Source organism: Drosophila takahashii, chromosome 3L, assembly GCF_030179915.1.
Source record: "Drosophila takahashii strain IR98-3 E-12201 chromosome 3L, DtakHiC1v2, whole genome shotgun sequence".
NCBI classification, from domain to species: Eukaryota; Metazoa; Arthropoda; class Insecta; order Diptera; family Drosophilidae; genus Drosophila; species Drosophila takahashii.
This window is the reverse complement of record NC_091680.1, coordinates 5,590,943-5,613,624: the sequence shown is the minus strand read 5'-3', so window position 1 is coordinate 5,613,624 and position 22,682 is coordinate 5,590,943. Positions and strand designations below refer to the sequence as shown.

General features: G+C 40.5%; 6 protein-coding genes across 8 annotated transcripts; 4 read left to right on the top strand and 2 right to left on the bottom strand.

Moving 5' to 3' along the window:
- Positions 1 to 1,048: 1,048 nt before the first annotated feature.
- Teh3 (tipE homolog 3) lies at positions 1,049 to 7,534 on the top strand. Of its 2 annotated transcripts, none has more exons than XR_006412418.2 (2): positions 1,049 to 1,433; positions 6,898 to 7,534. XR_006412418.2 is itself a non-coding variant. In XM_017151425.3 (2 exons), exon 1 carries the CDS (start codon positions 4,979 to 4,981, stop codon positions 6,323 to 6,325), a length of 1,347 nt encoding a protein of 448 aa, XP_017006914.1. In that variant the 5' UTR covers positions 4,826 to 4,978; the 3' UTR covers positions 6,326 to 6,335; positions 6,898 to 7,534. The 2 variants fall into 2 exon arrangements, 1 of the variants encoding a protein (XP_017006914.1); XM_017151425.3 differs by lacking the exon at positions 1,049 to 1,433 and adding an exon at positions 4,826 to 6,335.
- Positions 2,470 to 3,358, top strand: VhaM9.7-c (Vacuolar H[+] ATPase M9.7 subunit c). The gene has a single exon (XM_017151428.3). The coding sequence runs from the start codon at positions 2,558 to 2,560 to the stop codon at positions 2,810 to 2,812; it is 255 nt and encodes an 84-aa protein (XP_017006917.2). The 5' UTR covers positions 2,470 to 2,557; the 3' UTR covers positions 2,813 to 3,358.
- Positions 7,535 to 7,554: 20 nt separating the features above from the next.
- Teh2 (tipE homolog 2) lies at positions 7,555 to 11,932 on the top strand. Of its 2 annotated transcripts, none has more exons than XM_017151427.3 (5): positions 7,555 to 8,249; positions 8,823 to 9,018; positions 9,080 to 9,253; positions 9,416 to 9,652; positions 10,869 to 11,932. In XM_017151427.3, exons 1-5 carry the CDS (start codon positions 7,958 to 7,960, stop codon positions 10,912 to 10,914), a joined length of 945 nt encoding a protein of 314 aa, XP_017006916.1. In that variant the 5' UTR covers positions 7,555 to 7,957; the 3' UTR covers positions 10,915 to 11,932. The 2 variants fall into 2 exon arrangements, with proteins under 2 accessions (XP_017006916.1, XP_017006915.1); XM_017151426.3 differs by lacking the exon at positions 10,869 to 11,932 and adding an exon at positions 10,049 to 10,474.
- A 669-nt stretch (positions 11,933 to 12,601) lies between these two features.
- Positions 12,602 to 16,129, top strand: Teh4 (tipE homolog 4). Its single transcript, XM_044394657.2, has 8 exons — positions 12,602 to 12,943; positions 13,002 to 13,212; positions 13,731 to 13,815; positions 13,875 to 14,077; positions 14,397 to 14,563; positions 14,626 to 14,920; positions 14,993 to 15,130; positions 15,264 to 16,129. The coding sequence occupies exons 1-8, from the start codon at positions 12,798 to 12,800 to the stop codon at positions 15,594 to 15,596; spliced, it is 1,578 nt and encodes a 525-aa protein (XP_044250592.1). The 5' UTR covers positions 12,602 to 12,797; the 3' UTR covers positions 15,597 to 16,129.
- Positions 15,822 to 17,289, bottom strand: LOC108064077 (cilia- and flagella-associated protein 298). Its single transcript, XM_017151417.3, has 4 exons — positions 16,915 to 17,289; positions 16,436 to 16,705; positions 16,157 to 16,273; positions 15,822 to 15,866 (listed from the first exon to the last, which is right to left on the bottom strand). The coding sequence occupies exons 1-4, from the start codon at positions 17,287 to 17,289 to the stop codon at positions 15,822 to 15,824; spliced, it is 807 nt and encodes a 268-aa protein (XP_017006906.3).
- Positions 17,290 to 17,444: 155 nt separating this feature from the next.
- On the bottom strand, positions 17,445 to 20,868 carry Ero1L (endoplasmic reticulum oxidoreductin-1-like protein). Its single transcript, XM_017151435.3, has 5 exons — positions 20,427 to 20,868; positions 19,725 to 19,988; positions 18,326 to 19,011; positions 17,959 to 18,267; positions 17,445 to 17,897 (listed from the first exon to the last, which is right to left on the bottom strand). Exons 1-5 carry the CDS (start codon positions 20,565 to 20,567, stop codon positions 17,846 to 17,848), a joined length of 1,452 nt encoding a protein of 483 aa, XP_017006924.2. The 5' UTR covers positions 20,568 to 20,868; the 3' UTR covers positions 17,445 to 17,845.
- Between the last annotated feature and the right edge of the window lie 1,814 nt (positions 20,869 to 22,682).

Below are 22,682 nucleotides of genomic sequence, written 5' to 3'. Positions count from 1 at the left end.
GTCCATCTGGAGCTTCGGAGCGGAGCGGAGCTTTTGCCTGCACCGCCGCCAACGAGGGAGCTCAAGTTTCCCTTTTAGCTAGTAAATGGATAAATATAGCTACTTTGGCCAGGAATGTCTCATTGGAGGCCATTAAAATGCTCTCTATTTGGCTAATCGAGTTAAAGCCTGGCTATTTCTAGCTTTTAAGGTTCCTGCTCGGGCGCCATGCTATAAAATAGGTCCTCGTAGTGGGTGCTGTATTTTGGTTGTGTTCAGAACAACATTTTCATATCATACTTATTTAACACAACATTTTGTAAAAGATTTCAACCGAGTCCACCCCCCAATAAGGCCCTCGAATTCCATCATGAATTCGCGCGTGACTCCAGGATTCCCCCAAGGAATGTTTTATTTGAGGCAATAAAAATGTTCTTTGTTTAGCTAATCTAGTAACTTGCCTATATTTAGCTTACTCCATTTTGTAATGCGCCATGTCAACAATAAGTCCAATTTTTGTTACATTTTGTACATGATGTTTTATCAAACCTAAGCTATTCTTAGTTGATAAGTCATAATAACCGAAGAATCGATATTTAAAATGGCGTTGGTTATGACAAAAAAAAAACAAGGATTACTTACGAACCGCTTCACAAGTTATTAAAAATATTTATTTAGTTTTAATTAAAATTTAGTTTTATTTACAAAAGGTGTACAAACTTTATCGCCGCCTAAATATTAAATTTTTAATTATTTTCTGCTCTAAAATATCATATCCCATTTTATATTTATAACTTATAAGGAGACATCGATGTATGATTAAAGAACTGTAATTTTTGTTATAGTCCCCGCAGATACATTTAGCTATCATTATTCTTATCCCTGAACCTTTTCCGTCTTGGCATCTCTGCCCAAAGCTCTCTCTCTGTGGCCCATTCTCCCATTCTCGGAGCAACGCAACAGCGGCCAGCGATGACGTAAAGCCAGCCGGCGCAGGCGCCCGCCGATCCCCGCCAGAACGAGAGAGGACTTGGAGTCCGCTGGGCGAAAGCTGAGAAGTGTCAGAAGTGGCGTAAACAGCAGGGAAACGTAACGAGTTCGAGTTCGCCTGTTTGGAATTTTCTCGGCTCGCCCAGCCACACGGGGAAATGGTGGAAAAGTGCAGAAACGCAGCATTTGTGGCACTTGGTTAGCTAAGGATCCGAAAAAGGAATTCCAATAAACCGTCGAGACCCGTCGAGGAGTGAGCCATGTGCGGGTTATGAAACGATTTTGGTTGGGCACACAACTGTGCAACTGTGACTGCGATTGCGATTGCGATTGCCAGTGTATTGGTGTGGTTAAACCTGCCCCCCATTTCCACGCCCCCCTTTTTCCCCTCGTGTGCGTGTGTCCCAGTGGAAGGAACGTAAATAAACCTCAACACTCGAAGCTGAAACATCCATAATTTACATGTGAGTACTGCTGCTGCTGTGGCATCTGCCCCATCACAATCGGAATTTCGATCCGAAATGGTAATCGAACACAGATCCTTCGATGACCCTCAAAATCATTGCCTACTTCTAAGCGCATTTCCTTTTCCATTGATTCGTTTGGTTTGGCATGCAACTAGAATTTCTCCCCGTGGCCATTGATTATTCCATTTGTGAATGTGACTGTGCCAGTGACTGTGATAAAACAAAAGTGGAGCGTGTCCAAGTGGTGGTGACAGTGGCAAGAACAATTGTGACCAACATTGTGGTACCCTGTAGAGAGTTTAAGTTCTAAACTAATCGCCTTCAAGTAGTTCTATCCCGATCCGAACTTCCCTTGGTCAATATTTTACCACTTGGGAGTCAAAAGATTTTTAAAACTATTAACAACTACGTCATTCCTTGTTTATTTTTATCAAACCAACTTTGTGATATCCTGTAATCAATTGAAGATTATTATATTCGTCACCAAGTATTTCTATTCACATGCGAACTTTCCTTAAAAGTTACTCTTAAAAAGTTCTCTCAAAAACTACGTCATTCCTTTCTAGTTTTATCATACCCGTGAAATTAATTTTTAATAGATTTCTTGTCAGAACACGGAAGTTTTTTATAAAAATAGATAGGAAGATTTCCTTTGTTCAATAGGTCAAAACGAAATCACAAAATATCCCTAAATATAAATAAAAACTTAAATACAATATGTACACATAAATAAAACGCTGAAACTAAATACTATTTCATAGCATAATTAGTTTGAACATTTTATAAAGAGTTTAATTTCATATTATTTTATAGCTTTTCATAGTTGTTTCAGCATGAAAATTTCTAGCAATTAAAATAAATTTTCTTAGTAATGGCGGCATAATATCACCTTTATTATCAATCGTACTAATTACATTAAACAACATTTAATAATAAATAATTTAAGCAATTAAAAATTAAGCCGCCAAAGAGTGTTGAAAATGGGCTAGTGTTGGGCAGCGTTCGAGAGTAGGGGATTTTTGGTGAAACGCGTTAGGCACTTTCAGCCATCACAGATGATTAATAAAAACAGAATTTAATTTGACGCAAAAGGAAAGTTAAACAAGAAATAAGGAGCTGCCATGGAAGTCATGCTGATGATCATCTTCTTCACCATCTTCTGGGCGGCGGTGGCCAAGTTCGGACCCCTCCTGGTGACCAAGGACCCCCACGATGACCTGGTGCGCTGCATATTCCTCCTCACCGCCGTCGTCTGCTGGCTTTTCTGGCTCTGCTGCTATTTGGCGCAATTGAATCCGCTGCTGGGACCAAAACTCAATGGTAATACTATCAGGATCATCGCCGCGTCATGGGGGAATCCCATCAAGGAGGGATAAGGAAATTCCCGCAATGAAATCCCCACATAGTTAATCTCATCATTTCCGGATTTCCGCATCGGCAGCCACATCACACAAACGGAGATTACGCGGAAACAATAGCAATTTGCTTAAATATTTTTGTACTTTAATACTGGCACGTTGATAAGGTCGGGCTATACCATCCCCAGATACAACCCACTATTTCAAAACTAACATCATTAACTTATATCTCCCGATATTGTAAAACTCCCACTTTGAACTTGATATCTCAACCACTTTGATCAGCATATCACCTCTTTTCTATTTAGTGTTTTTTGTTTATTATTGTTTTTTTACAAAGCACTAGCCATGTTCTTCATTAATACAACTTATGTGAAAACTTTATAGAACAGAGATTTGCGATTTAACACTTTACAGACTTGCCACATATGCGATTTTTGTATAGTAAAAAAGATTATTATGAACCTATTGTTTCCCCTCTTTTTGTAGATAATTGTACTAATCAGTCATTGTATTTGTGATTTAGTTATTGGCAAATATAGAACAATTTTTGCGTTTACTATACGTTTTTTGTATGTTTCTTATTGGTTTAGTTGTAGTCATCATAAGTTTCCTAGAACAATTTTGATAAGGTTCTCAGTAAAAAGTTCTTCCGTTGTAAAATTGAACTGAAAACTCTGGAACTGATAGCCTCTAAATGTCGAAAAAATCCATAGATATTTCCTATAACTATTTGACGAAGTTTATACTCTTCTACAGGCCTGAAAAGCAATTTTCATTAGATTTTCAGTAAAAAGTTCTTCCGTTGTAAAATTCAACTGAAAACTCTGAAACTAATAGCTTTTAAAAATCGTAGAAAATATTATACAAATATAGATTATTTCTATCCATAAATATTTTCTATACCTATTTGTCCAAGTTTATGATTTCATTTGTAATTAAATTCGATTTAATTTGTTCATTTAAATAGCACTATGATCTCATAGTTTATTTCTATAATAGAATGATTCAGTAACTTCCTACTCTTATGTACCACAATCTCTTTCCAAAAGTGAAAAATCTTTTAGGAACTTTGTATTACTTTTAATATGTTGCATTTCCAAATGGGTTTACTGTATGAGCACATTGATATGAACATGAATATGAAAGGGGCCTAGGGGAGTGGTTGACCACCCATAACCATAACTGGAGCAAACACAAAGCCACCGCACATGGCACTCGGTGCACTTGCACTCTTTTCGCCATGTGGAGGCCGACTTAATCAATGGGAACTCTCGCTGGGAACGGGATGGATGCCGATTGGAGCCAGCTTGGCGGGCGTGGGCGGAGGTGAAGGGTGGTGTTTTCAGGTTTCAGGGTTCAGGGATCCGGAGTTCGGGTGCTCGGGGATGCTCTGCTCTTTGTGTGGTGTGTGAATGCGGAACTATTGATTTTGCAATAAAAGTGCGCGCGCAGAACCGAGATTTGTGTGCCAAAAGTGAGAGCAGAAATTCACGAGACCCGCCACGATGTGTGGCATGTTGTCGGCGGTCAGTGAGCTGGAGGAACCGAAACCGAAGCCGGAGAGCTGCTGAAAAGCCAGGAGACCCCACGGAGAACCGAGAGTCGAATGCAGTCGCCAGTGCGGAGCAGAAAGCCTTGGGTCACGAGCCACCAGCTGCCAGTAACTCAGTCGAAGGGAAAAACTAATAGCACTGCTCAATAATTAGGAAATAAAATTTAAATAAATTATAAAAACCAATAATAAGCCAGTAATTACAGAAAAAAGATATAACCCAACTACAAAGGCATTGATTCCTTCGAAAAAAACACCAGGACACGTGATGCAACTAACGTATGGCTGGGTAACCCAAGTGATTAAAGTGAATTTCTGTGGGGTCAGCTAGTTAGCCAGCCAAAAATCGATAGGTTGTCCCAACCGTCGAAGGAAAAACGTGTCCTCCAGCTGGAGAAACGTGCGCAGCCTGCAAAAAGGACTCACGGAGGAAAAGCCAGAGGAAAATCTCAACCTACGCAGGGTTATATAACAACATATATACAACACCGCCCACGCAGTTTTTCTGCAGCTAAATCGATAGACTAAAAACCGACATGACGAGCTTCTAATTGGATTGCACGCGAGGGATTAACCACTGGGCTTTACCACAACTACAAGTTAATACCAGGAATTACAGGGTAACAGCGATGGGCAAGAAGAAGGTGCCCGTTGAGGACCTAGTGGTCCCACCGCAGGACACTCGGATATGCGGAACCATATGCATTTGCCAGATGACTTTGGTCCTGAGTTCCGTGGCCTTGGTTTATCTCACGGTGGCCATCTATATGCCATCTACAAGGGCTTTCAAGAGCGGCATCGATCCCACGCCGGTCATGTGCACCACCACGCGGGCGGTGAACAAGGATAACTGCGAGTGGGGCAGCTGTGGTGAGTGGTGCTTGAGCAAAACCTCGGGAGCCTGCATCCAAATCTACGTGAATCTTCGCAGCAATGGCAGTAATTTGATATTCCAAAATTGCACCAACTCGGCGAATAAAACATGCTATGGAATAGATCAAGATCGGGCGGATAAGGCAAGATGCATCAATGATGAGTGCAAGAATCTCACGGGAACCTTCAATTGCACCGCTGGTCAGTGCTTGAATATCACCGATGCCTTCGAGTGCGTCTTCCACAACAGTGATGCACCAGTCAAGTGTTCGGGGCGGAGAGGAAAGATCAATTGCATGGATATTAGTGGGTTATATTCCTGTAGTCGAGGAACCTGTAGGAAGATAAGAACCCCCTACAATTGCGATAGGCGTTGTGTGGATATACCAACCAGGAATAAGAACGTGGTGGTTCTCAGCGGCGATAAGGTCTATCTATCCCAATGTCAAAATGCCATTAATGCTGAGACCCTCGAGGAAGTCTGGAACGAATCCAACGATAATGTGGCCATGACATCCTGTTACTTTATCAAACACACCTCCGATCAGGTGGATGCGGTGGATTGTATCAATGGTTCTACGCTAGAGCACAATATGCTAAGTGATCTAACCAATTTCACATATCTGAGCCACCTGCACGTCTCGGTGGCTACACCAGTTCCGGAAATAGCACCACCCGATGTGGATTTGACCATTTCCAATGAGTCCAAGCTGATGATTAATCTGGAGGGCTGTGTAAACACCCTAATGGATGAGTGCAAGGAGTTCCTGAAGGACTTTGGCCGAGATGGTAGCGATCATAATGCTAGGGCCAGGTTCCCCTGCTTCTATTCACCCGGCAAAAAGGATGTGGTGGTGGCCCGTTTCGATCTGGAGGTCACCTATCGCCAGTTTGTGTTCGCCTCGGTGGTGCCATCGGTACTCTTTGTGGTCTCCTGTTCGATCCTGATCATGTGCCAGACCACCGTCTATGTGGGCGATGATGCCAAGATGCGGTTCAAGGGATGTGTGGATACGGAGACTGTCTTGAATAAGAACAATGTGGGCGCACCCACCAACGGAGACATGGGCGGGGGCGGCGGCGATGAGGTTATGGCCCTATGAGATCCGTCACGTAAGATATATATACTATATGGGATCTTAACTATAATGTATTCTATTCTAATGACTTGCAGTCTTTGCGGTAGCCCACATGTGACAGGTCTACCAGGTGTTCTAGGTCTCTGGAGTGTTCTACTTTTGAAATCTTTTATACCAAATTCCATAGAAAATAGAGCAGTCTCTAGAATTATCCTAACTAAATAGTCACAACTTTTCTTTTTTTAAGAGCGAATATAATAGAAAGTGATCTAGTAAATCTTTACAACAATTATTATACAGATATTTTAGATAGTCTTTTATTTTTCCCTGAAAATCCTCATCTAAATACTTTAAGTAACATACAATCCTATGTTTTGCAGGCATATAAGAAATAGAAATAGGTCATTTTTAATGACATAACCTAAAAATCAATCCTAACTTTCTCTTTTGAAGAGCTAATAGAAAAGAGCTTCCTAAAACGTATCTAACAAATTTTAATAACTCCTATTTCCACAGATATTTTAAATAGTTTTTTACTTTTTCCTTAAAACCTTAATTTAAACCCCTTAACTAACATACAATCCTATACTTTCCAGGCATTCCTCTGCTCCAGGAAGACAGTCCGACACACCAGACGGGAGTCTTCGCTTTGCAATAATTGGAGTTGGGCACCAGCTGAAGTCAGAAACACAATCGAGCAACTTGAAATTCTTTGTAATCCTTCCATCGAACTTTTGACACTCCAACAAACACACAGAATACACACACAGAGACACAAAGACCACACCTCCTAAAAAGGCTTGCAAGGACACTACTGAGCTAACTGAAACTCAAGAACCGATATCCCATGCGAGGCGCTTGACATTCTCAAGATACGACTAGATCGACAGATCTGAAGACAATATTAGTTTTAATTTTCGACTCTTAAGTTGAGCATTTTTTTGGGACTAGAGGGCCAGAGGCTGCAGGACTTGTAGGATAGCTGGAGATTTAAGGGCGGTGCGAGAGATTAAATTTAAACAAATATTTGCTATTATGGAACTTAGTTTTATCTAGGAAATAAACGCACGCACACACACCCAAATGCACAGCAAACACACACAACCACACAGAGATACACCCACACTCACACGACACCAGAATCGGCTGAAGATATAGAAGATATATACATAGAGAAGAACCAGGTTCAGTCACCGGGAGAGAGGGCAGAGAAATTCAAAAATGGCTTAGAGTGAGGGATGCGTGATCAAAAATAAAAATCTAAAAGAAATCTCGTAACGACAAACTAGTCGATGAAGTCAAAGCAAAAAAAGTTAACCCCCAAAAGGCTAACAGAAAACATAATAAGCATTAATTTAGAACTAATCAATATACAAAGAGAAAAACCCAAAAACATAATACAAAGTAAGAAGAAACATTTTCCATTTCGGCTATAAAAATAAGGGAGATGGGCAGAAGGAGATTGTTAGAAGATTAGGCTAAGTGAAATCTCCAAAGAAAGCGAGAAAAAGAGAGAAAGCAAGAGTAGAATCTTAATTGTTGTAGAAAGCGCGCATGTTAGCGGTGTTCATTTTAAAGGCTTTTACCGATCCAACAACTACAATCTAAGCACCCCAAACACACACACACCCAACACAACCAAACCAAATCTCCGCCATGAAGAAGAGCTCCACGCTGACCACGACCACGTCGATGCCGGCGAGTCCGACGCTCTCGGCGCAGACGCTCTCCGCCAGCAAGATCAGTCTGAACAGCAGCCGGTGCGGCTCGGCGGCCTCGGGTTCGGTATCGGGATGCGGATCTGGATCCGGATCCGCAGCAAGATCCGCCTGCCAGTCGCCGGTGCGGCCGGGCAGCGGATGCGTGGACGCCATCAAGGCCAAGCGCGAGGAGATCGAGATGGAAACGCTGCTCGAGAAGGCAAAGTTCTATACCTCCGTGTGCCTTGGTGAGTCTAGAGTACCAGCTGTAAACGATGCAGCGTCCTAAACATTTTAAATTTTTCATTCTACACTGTCTTTTCAACTTATTGGACTCATAAACCTACTATTACATTGGTTTAAAACTAATAACAAATCTTTAAAGCTGCCGCTGCATCGTTTACAACCTATTTAACGCTAATTAGAGTACTGCCTCTAAACGATGCAGCGGCCTATACATTCCAATTTGTCATTATAAACATTTCACTGGTGTAAAACTAATAATAGAGGTTTAAAGACAGTTAAATTTATATTTAGAGGCTGTCGTTACATTGTGTAGAACCTATAATCTACCTAGAGTACTAGCTCTACACGTTGCAGCGGCCTATAAACTAGAAATTTGTCATCATACATCTTTCACTATCTTATTTATTAGTTTTATGTGCTCATGGGTGATATATCCATTGTTTCACTGGTGTACAACTCACAATATATCTTTGAATACACTTAAAACTATAATTTACAGTCGGCCGCTGCATCGTTTAGAACCTATTTTCTACTCTGGCACTTCCTTAACTAACTAGCCTCTATTTTCCACACAGGTACGACTGCCATTTTGTCGGTGTTCACATTCCTCTTCCTGATACCCTTCGTCGTGGACCCCGCCATCTCAACGATCATAGCCGATTATGATCCGGTGCCGGTGACCTGCATTGTCATCGATCACATCTATGCGGAGGGCATCAAGAACTGCAGCTGGAGCTCCTGCCGCGAGGGCTGCACCTCATCACTCACCAAGTGAGACTCTGAATACCAAGAAAATATATAGTTTTACTAAGACATATTATCCGATAACCAGGTGCCATCAGTTGTTTGTCAACTATACGCGCATACCGTTCAGCGAATGGGAGCGCAATCCTCGGGACCTGGACACGGTCAACTGGGATGTGAGCTATACCAAGTTTCTGATTAACTCAGAGGGCTGTGGCTATCCGCCCACGACCAATTGCAGTGTATTTGCCAGGCAATACGGGTGAGTTACGGATTAAAGCTTGAAAAATATCGATAGTTTCGATATTTTCAAAATGTTGTATCGATAATATCGATATTTTCGATATTTTCAAAATATTGTAACGATAATATCGATGTTTTGTATTAAGAGTTCCCCTACTTAAACTTTATCTTAAATCTTTAGGTTCTCACACATCGGAGAGCCCTTTCCCTGCTTCTACAGCAGGGCCTATCCAGAGGTGGTCATCGGTCGGTACTCGTGGGAGAACAACCTGTACCATTTGATCCTATCCTTGATCATACCGAACGTGCTCTTCGCCATCTCGATCGGGGTGCTCAGCTATTGGTACTGCCCGTGTTGCGAGAAGGCCTGCAATAAGTCCTCACGGGTCTACGCCGAGAAGTTCCCGACCAAGGAAGAGTGAGTGTGCCATTCATGTACCAGCGCTGTCCTGCATCTTGTTCTCATTCATTGCGAAAGTTTGGCAAATTTACCCAAAAAAAAAACCCCCGTAACCCCCCGTATATTTGTATATTGTAGTAGACACTCACCCAAAAACCATGGACATATAAAAAAACTCATTGTGCCTTGTATGAAGATATTGATATTGTCGAAAAACAACAAAAAAAGTCGTATTGTCATGAATGTAACTTTTACTTTCTGTTAATCGTTAAGATATTGGCCTGTTCCATAAGTCGAAACATGAATGTAACCCTTAGTTTTCGTATTTATTTCCTTCTTCCTCCTATAAGCCTTTATATTTGATTGGCTCCTTTGTTATCTATCTTTCTCTTTACTACTCTATATTACTTTCAGGATCGTTAACTGCATGAAATGTAACACGGAAAAGTCGTTGTCCTTGAATGTATTTTGAATATGATCTAATCTAATCAATGCCAGAGTGCCTGAACTTTGATCCCCAGAAAAATGTATTGTGATAGGTTAAGTGCGATGGTATTTGATATATTCATTTGAATCCCAGGATCCCTCGATTCGGATAACTTGCACATATATTGTGTGGCACCCAGTTCGCTTTTCCACTGAAAAAAAAAAACACCCACATCAAAATGAAAACCCTAAATGTTACTCTGAAGTGTCCTTAGCAATTACTGCCTTCCTTAATATTCTCCAGTTGTAGTCTTGGAAAATCCAGCACCTCAAGGATTTTCTCAAACGCACAATAAGTAAATCCCATTCAAAGGGTATTTCGTATGCTATATACACACATTCACTCAAAAAATAAATAAAACAATCAAAACTCACAAGAAAAAAACTCAAAATATTACAGATCTAGATTCAAAACTATACAGATAAATTACAAAAAGGTTTCTTTCAGGTTTAAACTAATTAGATCCCAGCATTTCCCTCATTTTTCTCTATTTATCTTTACCAATAGTTATATAATTACATATCGCATACCTTGCAAATTTAACGATCTTATACTAGAAATGCTTTAGAAAATGTTTTTGCATGCTTTTGGTTTAAACCTCTTATCAAATATATTTGTTAGTTTCGGTTCTAGAATGGCATGATCCGTTTATCCCAATCTACTTAGCATACATATATATTATATCCGCTTATATATCTGACTAGCATTGATTAAGAACTCTCTGTTCCAATCGCATTCCAATTCTAGCAAACTTCTGTGTCACAGTGACGAAGATGATGATATGGAATACTAGCAAAAATAATATTAGTTAAAGCCCCTAACAAATAGCAAATTCAACTTTGTAGTCTGTACCACACACACACATAGCTTACCTAGATATATATACAAAAAGGAAACATACAATATAGAAATTCCATTTGCCATCACATCGGACGATATATATGAAATATATATATGCAAATCAAGCGGAGCATCGCCGACGGAGTAACTTTTTCTCAGCCATTTTATTCGAAATTTTGCGCTCAAGAGATTTGTTAACATAACATACAAAACTTTGCCATCATATTGTTACGCTAGTTATAAATAATATAACGAACTTTGGTTGGCTTAACTGGCTTTTTTGGAGGCGGCATGCGATGCTCCACGCTCTCGACTTCGAATTCCACAGAGATAATACCAATACCAATTAAAGAATCGCTTGTTTTCAACAAATTGTGATAGTAGTCATAAAAATATTAAGTAAATTCGTAAAACTAACTAAAACGGAAAGCGAAAACCAAAACCAAAAAAAGAAACCAATCAAACTAAAACAATTGTATAGAACCGATTCCGCTCCGGGCCGTAAAAAAGAAAACCTAAACTCCCGGCAAATATTTATAGAAAACGCGGGGCGGTACGGACACATCCAGAAAGATAGAAATACCACAAGATACCAGATACAATCCACATTGGGGATAAGCAGCGGAACCAAATTATATTCACTCACAACAACACGCTCACATTGGGACACTCTCAACATTTTTGAAATAGTTTTAACGATCTTATGTAAAAACCAACATCTAAACGGATTATAACAATATATATATATATATACATAGATATATACGTATACATATAGCTTAGCAGAACCGATATAACGCACGTTGCTTATGAGAATTTTTTAAATCATACAAACCAAACCGAAGAACAAACCAATTTGAATGCAAAACGATTAAAATTTTTTACTTAACGTGTCTTTATCAATAAACAAATTAAACCAGCTAACGGCCTATTTAATAAACAATTAAAAAAAAATGAAAGAAACCAAACAAATGTGGAGAAATGCAAAAAAAACCAAAGCTGTTTTTATTTATCATGTTTTTTTGGGAGAGAGAAAAGCGTTTGCACATTGGGACGAAGTATCATTTTTTGGCACACAGTCCAAAATTATTTGGTGCAACTTTTTTATTTTAATATTTGTATTGATAATATATTTGTTGACACATTTTCTTTAAAAAAAGAATTAGATTTATTACCAAAAATAATACAATTCATCCCAATGTGCGATTGAAGAGGGGGAATTCTCTCCAGGCGCAGGCGTGTTTCTAAGGATCTGGAACCATTTGTTGAGCTGGCTCCATCCCTGTCCCGGTTTCCATTTCACTCAAGGGTTTGTGTTTGGCTTTCACTTTCGTTTGAAAAGTAAAAGTGCGCAGTGTCCTTTTTTATTCGCCAGCCCTGGCATTCCGCACTCCTTCCGTTCTCCCGGAAAGTTCAGTCAGGACTCGGTAGCTGTTGGTTGCGGACGTGCGAAAGTCGGGGAAACTAAGGACCACCAAGCAAAACGGAACTCATTCATCAAACATAGACGTCCCAAATTCCTCACCTTCCATCCATAGAAACCCCCTAGTTTTAAAGTCCAAATATAAATAACTAAAATACAAAGCTAACTAAAATAGAACACCACCCACTAAATACAAACAAACAAACTACCCACCAAACCACCAACCACCACCACCCCAAAAAAAGAAACCCACCCAGCAAACAAAAAGGAATCACCTTGAAAACGGAATAGGTTGAAAATATAAAGACAACCTTTGTGGGCCGGAAAGTGGGCCACCAAATCAACAAGTCGTAAATTAGCTGGCAATTAGCATAGGAAATTCAGGTGGAGATCTCCTCCTCCTCCCAGGATAAATGGCGCGGCGCAAGGACAAACCGCGGGTGATTCCCGAACAGGATACGCGCATCTGTCGCGCCATCTGCCTGTGCCAGCTGACCATGGTCCTGTCCTGCGTGTCCATCGTCTACCTGAGCGTGGCCATCTACTCTCCCTCCTTAAAGTGGGTACCTAGTTATATATAACCCTGAAACCCCCTATAATATATCCTGTTTTTATAGAGCCTTCAAATCGGGCTTCGAACACGATCCTGTGATGTGTCAAACGGTGGATCGTCAGATGCCCAATAACTGCCCCTGGGCATCCTGCGGAGAATGGTGTTTGACCAAGACCAGTGGCTTCTGCCCCCAGATCCACTCGATAGTGCGAAGGAATGGCACCGATATACAACTGAACAATTGCACAAGGGTTACGAACACATCATGTGCCATGGTGAGTTGGGGAATTTAATTTATTTAATTTAATTTACTTATTTCATCTCGAAATAAAAAGTCAAGGGAAATTTCGCCTTGATTTTAAGAACGTTTCTTCTTAAAAACGTTTACAGTTACATAGTTCCAGTGTCACAGATTTTGGGTAATGTTTTTAAAAAAGGGTCTTTTATACATTCTTTTTTAAGAAATTCAGAAAAGTTTTCAAATCTCTTTAATTTTGATTTTCCTATACAAAAAAATTGTGTGACCCACTGTAGAGCTACAATTCTACCTTAAACTATAGGCCCAACCCTTGACCACCCACTGTCAAAGACGTCATCGTCTTGGGCATCCCACTATAAATGAAGGGAAAATTCTACCATGACTCATCCCTAGCCCACTTAAGGTTGTGGCTAATAATGGCCAGGCGATGAGGCATGTCAAGTATTTGCCCCTCAGTCTTAATGGACACTTGGCGCCACGAGAGTTTAACGATCATTGAAAAGCCATTATCCTTCGTTCGATGTATCCTTGCAGATTGACCTGAGTCGCCTGAACAAGTTCAATTGCAATAATGGCACCGCTTGCAATAACATCAGAGGGGTCTTCAACTGTTCCAATGGTAAGTTATCAACTAGTAAATATCTATAAGATATCCTTAACTGATTGCTTTCATCACAGGACACTGCAAGAATATGTCCGAGTTTTTCCTATGTCACCACAAGGCAGATGGACACACGATCAATTCGCAGAAGGACAACACCAAGCTGAATGGATTCTTTGAGTGTCATGGGGTGCATTGCACCAAGATCAAGAAGCCCTTCAGCTGCGATCGTTATTGCTCCAAGATAACAACTGCGAATGTTAATACGCTTATTATGCATGTAAGTTCAAAATAATAGATACTATCATATTTGGTATTCTTAAAATCAAGATGAACTCTTCGCAAAATCGAGAGCTCTTTTGCCTTGATTTCAAGAACTATTATGCATTTAAGTAGGAAATAATAGATAATCTCATAATAGGTTTTCTTAAAATCAAGATGAACTATTCTCAAAATCGAGAGCGCTTTCGCCTTGATTTCAAGAACTTTTCTTGTCAAATAAGTGAGAGAACCAATTCTCAAATTGTGACATTCAATTATGACCTTATTCTTTCTAAATGAAAACCTTAATATTTCATAATAAACTAAATCCCTTTTAGGAGGACAATGTAATCGCAGCCGATTGTGAGAACGCAGTGGCTTTCAACCAGGCCCGTGGATCCGAACATGGCGTCCGCATCGAACCCTTTGAATTTTGGAAGGAGGATGATGGCAACCTGTTGACCAACTGCGCCACAGTAACCCGAGAATCCGATAATCGCATCACGTGAGCTTAGAACCCTTTAATAATAATGAACATATAAGCTAACTGTGTGAAATCCCGAACAGTGCCACGGATTGCCTGAATGGCACCCTCTTGGAACACGACACCTTGCCCGCTCCCTTCATGAACTTTACCCAGTTCTGGGCGATCTATGATAATAGCACTAGGTCGGTGGATCCTGAGCAGAAATATCTGCCCAACCAGGCCAACCTGACCATTTACTCCTGGAAGAAACTTTTCATCAACCTGGAGGGCTGCGTGAATACACTTCGCGGGGAATGCAAGGACTTTGTAGCTCGCTATGGCAACGATGGCGATAACAACACCGCCCAGTCACGCTACCAGTGCTACTATAACAAGGTTCCCTACCCCATTTAAAAAACCACTTCTGGTTTCGGATTACTCAAAGGTTTCTATTACTTCTTTTTACAGGATTCAAATGTGGAGTTTGTGGTGGCACGCTACGATTTGGATAAGGTTTATAGGGAACTCCTGGTATCGCTGATAGTGCCCATTGTGCTCTTCGTGATCTCTTCTATATCATTATGTATCATCACCAAGTCCGTTAAGGTGGGTTTTTTATTAGGGTTATATTTAAAGGATATTTGAAAAACATTAAAAAGGTTTTAAAACAATTAATTGTTTTCAAACCCTGTTATCCCAAAAGAACCAATTTATCCTAATCTATATCTCAAATTTTTAGGTTGGCGACGATGCCAAAATGCGATGTGTTTGTGCCGGCGACGATTCGGATAACGATGATAATGTCTTTGGCGGAGGATTGGCCAACAAACAGCAGGATCAGATGTACGATACGGACGACGATGTGGTCGATCTGGAACACCAAGCAGTTGGAGGACAGGAGCTATCGGACCATGGACTACCCCTAGACAATCAAGAGATGATCGGCAGCACCAAGTCGCTGATACCACTAAGTCCCGCAGGAGATTCAGGAACCAGTGAGCAGAATTTCGACCAGGATCAGGAGAAGGCCACCACCTGCGATGTGCCCGAGAAGCCATTGGTTATACTTTAAAGGGGATTAATATAGAAATAGGATTCCAACTACTGGGAAGACCACACGAGAAACAGCACCAAACTTTATGGACCTGTGCATTGTACAAGGGGAACTGAATTTAAATTCTACTCAGCGCATTTATACAACGTTTATACACCAGCTAACAGAGAACTTTTCTTCGTTGAATAAGGATAATCACACATGTTTACTGGACTAATAGATGATACCCCAGATGGCCGAGCTTTATTTACCGGAGATTCCCACTTTGAACAGTTCCAGCAGATGCGCCTTAGACAAAAGTTGCATTTATATAGACTATATATAGCATAAACCAACTGACATCTGCTGAACCAAAAAAGGTTAAGAAGAAAAAACACCAGGACAGACCAAGGATATAGGCATCCGACTCGCCTTAACTCTCGACTTTGTAGCTATGCAATATTCAACGTTTTCTTAAACTATGTAGTTAAATCGAAGGAACAGCAGTACCTACTTATATCTGATATACTTATACTTATACTCGTATTATAGCAAATAAAACACTATTTGGAATTCTCTCTACAAAACGAGGTACTTACTTTTAGTTCCTCCTGGCGGCGAAAGGCTGCGGCCATCATCTCCTTGCGCATGGGATCGGAAATCACAGCTTCGCGTGCCGGTGGACCATCACCCAGTTGATTTAGCTTGACCACCACCTGAAATTATAAGTTAGGGGATGGTTTATAAAGTAGAGCTTAAAAATGTCGATATTTTCACTATATTGCATCAATAATCGACGGTTTAAAACTATCGAAAATATCGATTAAGTCGATATTTTTAAAGCTCTATTTTAAAAGGAGGAAGGGGTTTTTACCCACCTTTGTCTTGTCGTTGAGACCCAAATACTCGCTCATGACCTTCCCCATCAGCATCTGGCGTCCTGCAAACCAGAATTGCGCCTTGGAGGGCTCGATAACCTCCTTGGAGGCCTGGGTGCCAGTCAGATCCTCGGTGTTGGTGAACTCCATGCGAATGGTGTCGTGGGGCGGCAATTGCATGGGGTAAACGATGGTCACGGCACCACGCAAGAGGTTTAAAGCCTCCTCAATGATCTTAAGGGTCAAGGTCTTCGAGGATTTGGCCAGGCGCTAAAAGGCAAGTGGTAAGATATCAGATATCAATATCATTATTTTAAATGGATATCATTTGTAAAGCCATTTATGAGCAAACTTAGATCGCGAATTCTTCAGAACACGAAAATATCAAGTAAATATTAATAGTTATCAACTTCATATTTAAAGGATCGAGTTTTTCTAAAATGAACAGCATTTTTTTTCTGGTTAGTACAATAGCTCACCCTATCCACCATGGCCTTGGCATCGGCTATAGCACCAGTTAGGACTTTCTGCATCGCCTCAGTTGGCTGCTGTCCATTGCGACGAAGGAGCGGGTCCTTGTTGATAGTAAAACCGCCCGACGGAATGCACTTGTCCGAATAAACATCCTTCAGCTTGAGCTCCTCCCTCTGCTCCTCATTCAAGCCCAACATTTCACCTGGTAGCATGGTGCCATGCTCGGCCAGCTCCTCGATCTCCATGCAGACACGCTGGATCTTCAGTTGGCCATTGTGGAGGGCCACCAGATCTCGCAGGACGACATCCGTCTTCTCCTTGACACTTGTTTCGAACAAGAAGAGGACTTCGTCGCCGCGTTTCACTTGTAGAAGAACCATTTCGAACCACAGAAAATATAGATATAAGAGCAATCAATTGCAGATCAACCGGATAGCTATTTGCAAATGTCACAAAAAGCCGACAGCTGGAACGGCAAACAACTCGGTTGCTAGGACCCGTATCGATGGAAACCGTAAAAAGCTGGGAAGGGGGATTTTCAAAACATCTTACTGCACGTTTATTTTAGATCCTTGTGTCGTAAGGTCGAATTAATATTGCACAATGCGTTTACTTTCTCATTAAGTTCTGCTTACAAACTCCTCCAGCTACAATAAATACTAACCTAACTTACAATAAACACCTGCATCCTTCCTGGGCTTTTTTTTGTCATTTGGTTTTTTTTTTCAAAGGTTATAAGGTGCGCTAAAGTACAAGTAGCCTAGGGATAATAGTTTTTATGTACAGGGAAGCAGCTATCCTGGGGTTGCTAGCCTCTGGCCGGTCATGTGTGTTACGAACTATGGAAGGGAAACCGCATTCAGGTGGAGGATGATGCCCAAGATGCAGCCCCAGCGATGTGCGTATGAATTAACTAGTAGGTGGAGGTTGACTGGGTTACCTCAGCACGCGCCTGAAGTTCTCCATCTCGTATATGCTGTTGGATAATCTGCAAGAAAGAGGGGAAATTAGCAAATACTGTTTTAAAGTTTAGAAAGTGATATACCCACCTGCCAAAAGCATTGAAGAGCGCCACAATCTCTGTACGCGACAGCCTAAAGATGGGATCCGCTTCGATGTGCGGCTTGTCCCAGAGGCCACTTTCCGTGGCATAATTGAGCTTTTCCGAATAGAGGATCTTCAGAGCTGTGCCCAGTCCCTGGGTCTGCAGTTTGCCCCACAGTTTGCACTTGTCACAACCCACGCAGCTCATGATGCGCGATATGTTGCGGAACTTCTCCTTGTAGTCGTGCTTGAACTTAATGGAAGCAATGCCGCTGCTAAAGAGAGCGTTCTCGTCGAAGTGCGATTGGAAATTTCTACAGAAAGAGAACTTATTAATATATTTTTAAGAAAAAAGAAGATTCCTTTACTTACTCTACTACACTCAGCATATCGTTGATGGCCAGCTTGACCTCCTCATCCTCCTCGGCTATGCCCGTGTAGTAATCCTCGCGACGCAAATAGGGAGCAGCCTTCGCCAAAGCACGCAGTTCCACCAGATAGATGAAGTACAGGTTGCGCAGCCAGTGCGGACCCTCACCGCCTGTGGTTTCCGGACTGAAGCGTCGCTTAAACTCCTTGGCATTGGGACCCCAGATGCCCTGCGGATCCAGGAAGTCCTTGGACTCGGACAGCAGGTACTTGGAGCACAGGTGGATATTTATGCTAGAGTGGAGACCCGAGATAATGCGGTAAAAGGCGCGCTGTTCCAGGCACACGTCCCGCAGATCCAAATGGGGCACATAATTGGAGAACTTGTTGGCCGTCTCGTTGTTGCCACCGAAGCAATTCTCCAAGTAGATACTCTTCCAGATGCGGTGCGCTGACTCGCCACGATAGCCGGTGTATCGCTCGGGATTTAGAAGCAAATCCACATACTGGGAGCCCTCCTCGTGGTCGTCCACTATGCAAAAGTCCTCCTCTGCCTCGTCGTGCTTGGCCCACAGCTCGAATTCGCGGTGCGCCTGGTCGCTGATGCTCGTGTCCAGGAATCCCAGCGAGCTGTCGAAATCCTCGCCATCCGAACAGGCTCCGCCCTCCACTTGCGCTTCCCGCGTGTACTGCAAAGATAGGAATCAGATGAGGAAGTCAGTAAGGTAAGTAAAAACAGTTGTGCAAACAATCGAGCTGAAGTTGTAAGTCAGTCATTATTCCATTGAAGTGGGATGTGCTGGTTTATAAAAAAGAACTGAACAAAAGCTGTTAAATAATACAAAAAGCATTCCTGAACTGCTTTTTCTTTCTTTTTGGTTATCTCTTAGTTTGAAAAATATTCTTATTCACGAAAAAATGCAATAATTAAAGTGAATTATCTTTTTGTTTGTGCAGATAAGAAACACCTGTGTGGAAAACAATTAAAGAAATGCAAAGTAAACTTTTAAATTAAAATATTTCGCATTCTTGGAGATTATCAGTAAAATAATTATTAGGAGTAGGATTATTTAAGTTAACATTATACAATATAGTCCGTATCAAATCAATTTGTTTTGTAGATAATTAAATCCGATCAAAAATATAAAAAAGGGGCGGTTGAACGCTTGATGAGATACTAAAACCACGTCAGCATTGCAAAACGAAATCAAAGGCCACATCATTAACCGCGTACGGTCAATGGGAGATTACAGATGCGGTTCATTCTTGTGGAGCAGCAAACATTCAAATAAAAATAAATCACCTGCAAACCCATTGAGTTTTTCAGTCAGATAGTGGAAATACCACTGATTTCAGATAAGAGTCGAAGATAGCTCGGTGGGGAAAATACCCAATAACTTACCTTAAAGGCGGCCTTCTCCTTGTGCTCGCCCTTGTCCTTGATGCCCTGGGGAATCGCCTGCTCCTCGCAGTTCTCCACCTGGCAGAAGCGGATCGCACAGCGACTGTCGTCCGCCCAGAATGGACACTCCTGCCGCAGGTTCACCTTGTAGAAGCGGAAGAAGTTCTTCACCAGCAGACTCTGCAGCCGGGGATACACCTTCATGTTGTTAAAGTGGTCCACCGTGTCCACATCGCAGCTGCAGTCGTTTATAGATCCCTCCAACTGTGAACAGAATATAAATATCATACAGTTCAGGTGGAGATATTAGCATCTATTTGTTTTATAGGTATGAGTATTGAACTTATTTACGGAAATTGATTTAAGATAGCTTCAGAACCAGTTTATTTTCTTGATATAAAAAGTTTTCTTTATAAATCACTAAAAAGTTTAATATTATTATCTTTTTTTCCAGAAAAAAAAATTTTTATTTTGTTTAAATTTGTGAAAATTTAAATTTGATTTATTATAGAAAAAAGATATAGAGAATTTCTAAAACCAAATCAACAAAAAGGATAGTTACAAAAGGATCTTATGATGAAACCACTGCAAATAATGATGAAATAGGCTCATTTATAAGTCCTAAGAGCCCTGAGGATATATGATATAAGTTCCATACTAAGTTTACCATATACTATATACGCTAATTCGATTTAAACCCACCTCGCAGAAGCAGTTTTTGCTAGTTTCCTTCTCATCGATTGCGGCAAAGTATCCCCTTGTGGAGTCCGTCCAATAGAGGAGCAGGATGACGACCACCAAACCGGAGGCCCAAAGATTTCGTTGGACTCTGCGTGTAGTCATTATTATTTTTTATCCGTAGATGAGTGATGCTATTTTTGTGACTGTTGCTGTAAGTGGCGCTCCGCTCTCCGTTGTTCCTCTTGTTGTTGTTGTTGTTGCTGGGTGTTTGTTGTTGCGTGCTCAGTTGTTCTCCGTTTCGCCGACGAAGTGCATCTGAATGTGGTTTTCCCAGCGCACTAAACTGAGCACCTGTGACTCGCACTTGGCCAATTTCACGAGTTTAGCGAGTATTTACGTTCCGCAGCAGCAGCATTGTTGATTTACTTTCGATTCATGATTTTGGACACGTACCTTGGCGTTGTGTGACCGCAGTGCCAGGAAATACCACAGTTGTGAAAGTGCAGTGCGGTCACACAGCACAGCAGGTGTTTTTGAATAAGTGGGAGGGGATAAACCTCGCGTATTTGAGCACTTTCACTATTTCCCTTATTATTAGCTAACTAGAAAATACACAAAAAGGATTCTGAAAAAAATCTGGGGTTGCAAGTAAAAGAAAGTTCACCCCGAGACCAATACTTGAACTACACATTTGAATTTGGCGCCATTTTATCCATAATGTGAAAGGGCAACCCTATTTTCTTTTGAAGAAAGAGGTTGCCAGATCATTTGATTTAGAACCAACGGAAAACCGCCAAATTTGAATCAGTGGAAATAGCATAGACATATATTTGTATTTGATAGATCCAATTTTTTATTTTTACAATTTATAAATTATAATATAAGAAATGTATTTTCATTTTGGATTCTTTTTGATATTTTGTAAATATTAGAATCGTTAAAAGAGATTTTTCAAAATTATATTAGGTGAATTTGTTGTGTATGACTACACACAAAAAAATTTGCTTAGTAAAATTGACCAAGAAAGATAGTTACGTAACTATTAAAATAGTTACGTGTATTTTGTTTTTGCTTTGGGTTTGTGTTTTTGGTTTTTATTTATTAATCTTCTTATTATAAAAAGTATTCACACAGATTTAAAAATGAAATTCGAGTATGCCTGCATGCCAAATGACTTTTGCTGATAATATCCAAGATAACATTCAATCGTCAATCAATTGATTGCTAAATGTGAATATTGTTATGGGTTTTTATTCTCTCCAATATTGATGCTGTTAATTAATTACCTCAAATATTGATTTCGCCTATTCTTCGGCGTTGAATGCATCCTTTGTTCCCATGACAAACCCTTGCACCCCTCAAAAGAAAAAGAGTTCGCGACCCTCGATATGCAAATTGAGGAAACTCGGTCAGATCTCGGATTGAATCTTTTACAGCCCAAGATCATCAACATCTTCGTATGTACATCACGCCGGGGGGTGAATTGCTTAGGATGCAGGCCACGACGATGCTGGCAGATCGATTATTTAAACATAAATCGCATTGGGTCTTAAGGAAAATGGACTCAACGGGCTAAATAAAATTTAACCGCAACAGAAAGGGGTTTTGAATTAGAAGTTTAGTTGATTTTAAAAAGTGTTATAAAGTACACATTACATGAATTTTGTTGTTCTAAATGGAATATTAAAAATAACAGAGCTTACAAATATTTTGAACGGATTTCTAAAATTACACATTTTAAAAATGATTTGAATTTATTTATCACATTTTTAATACAAATAGCTTTAAAATTGTAGTATGTTTATTTATATTTATATCTTATATTTTAAATTAAAAAAAATTTCTAAGTTTTTTAAAAATTATTTCAAACCTTTTAATTGGATTTTTAATAATTTATATTCCTCCTTTTAAATTATTTCTTGTGTCCTACATTCTCCCTTCTCTGTATTCCGGTTTTATTCGATTAAAATATATTTTTTCCTCCAAAAAAACTTCTTTTATTCCCCACCTGAGCATCCTATTTCTTCTTATTTCCATCCAAGCCCATCAGAAGTTCTCACGGAAAAAGTGAAATTACAACAACGGGATGACTTAAGCAAAAAAAAAAGAAGAACCTCAAAATAACGGGGAAAAATCTTGGAAAAAAAAGTACCGAACGAAAGGGTTTAATCATCATTTTTTTTCAAATAGGACGATTAATGCAGAAAAAACGCAGACACAAACATGTGTGGCCAAGGGACAGGGCGGCGACCCTCGGCATTGTTCGGATTCGGATTG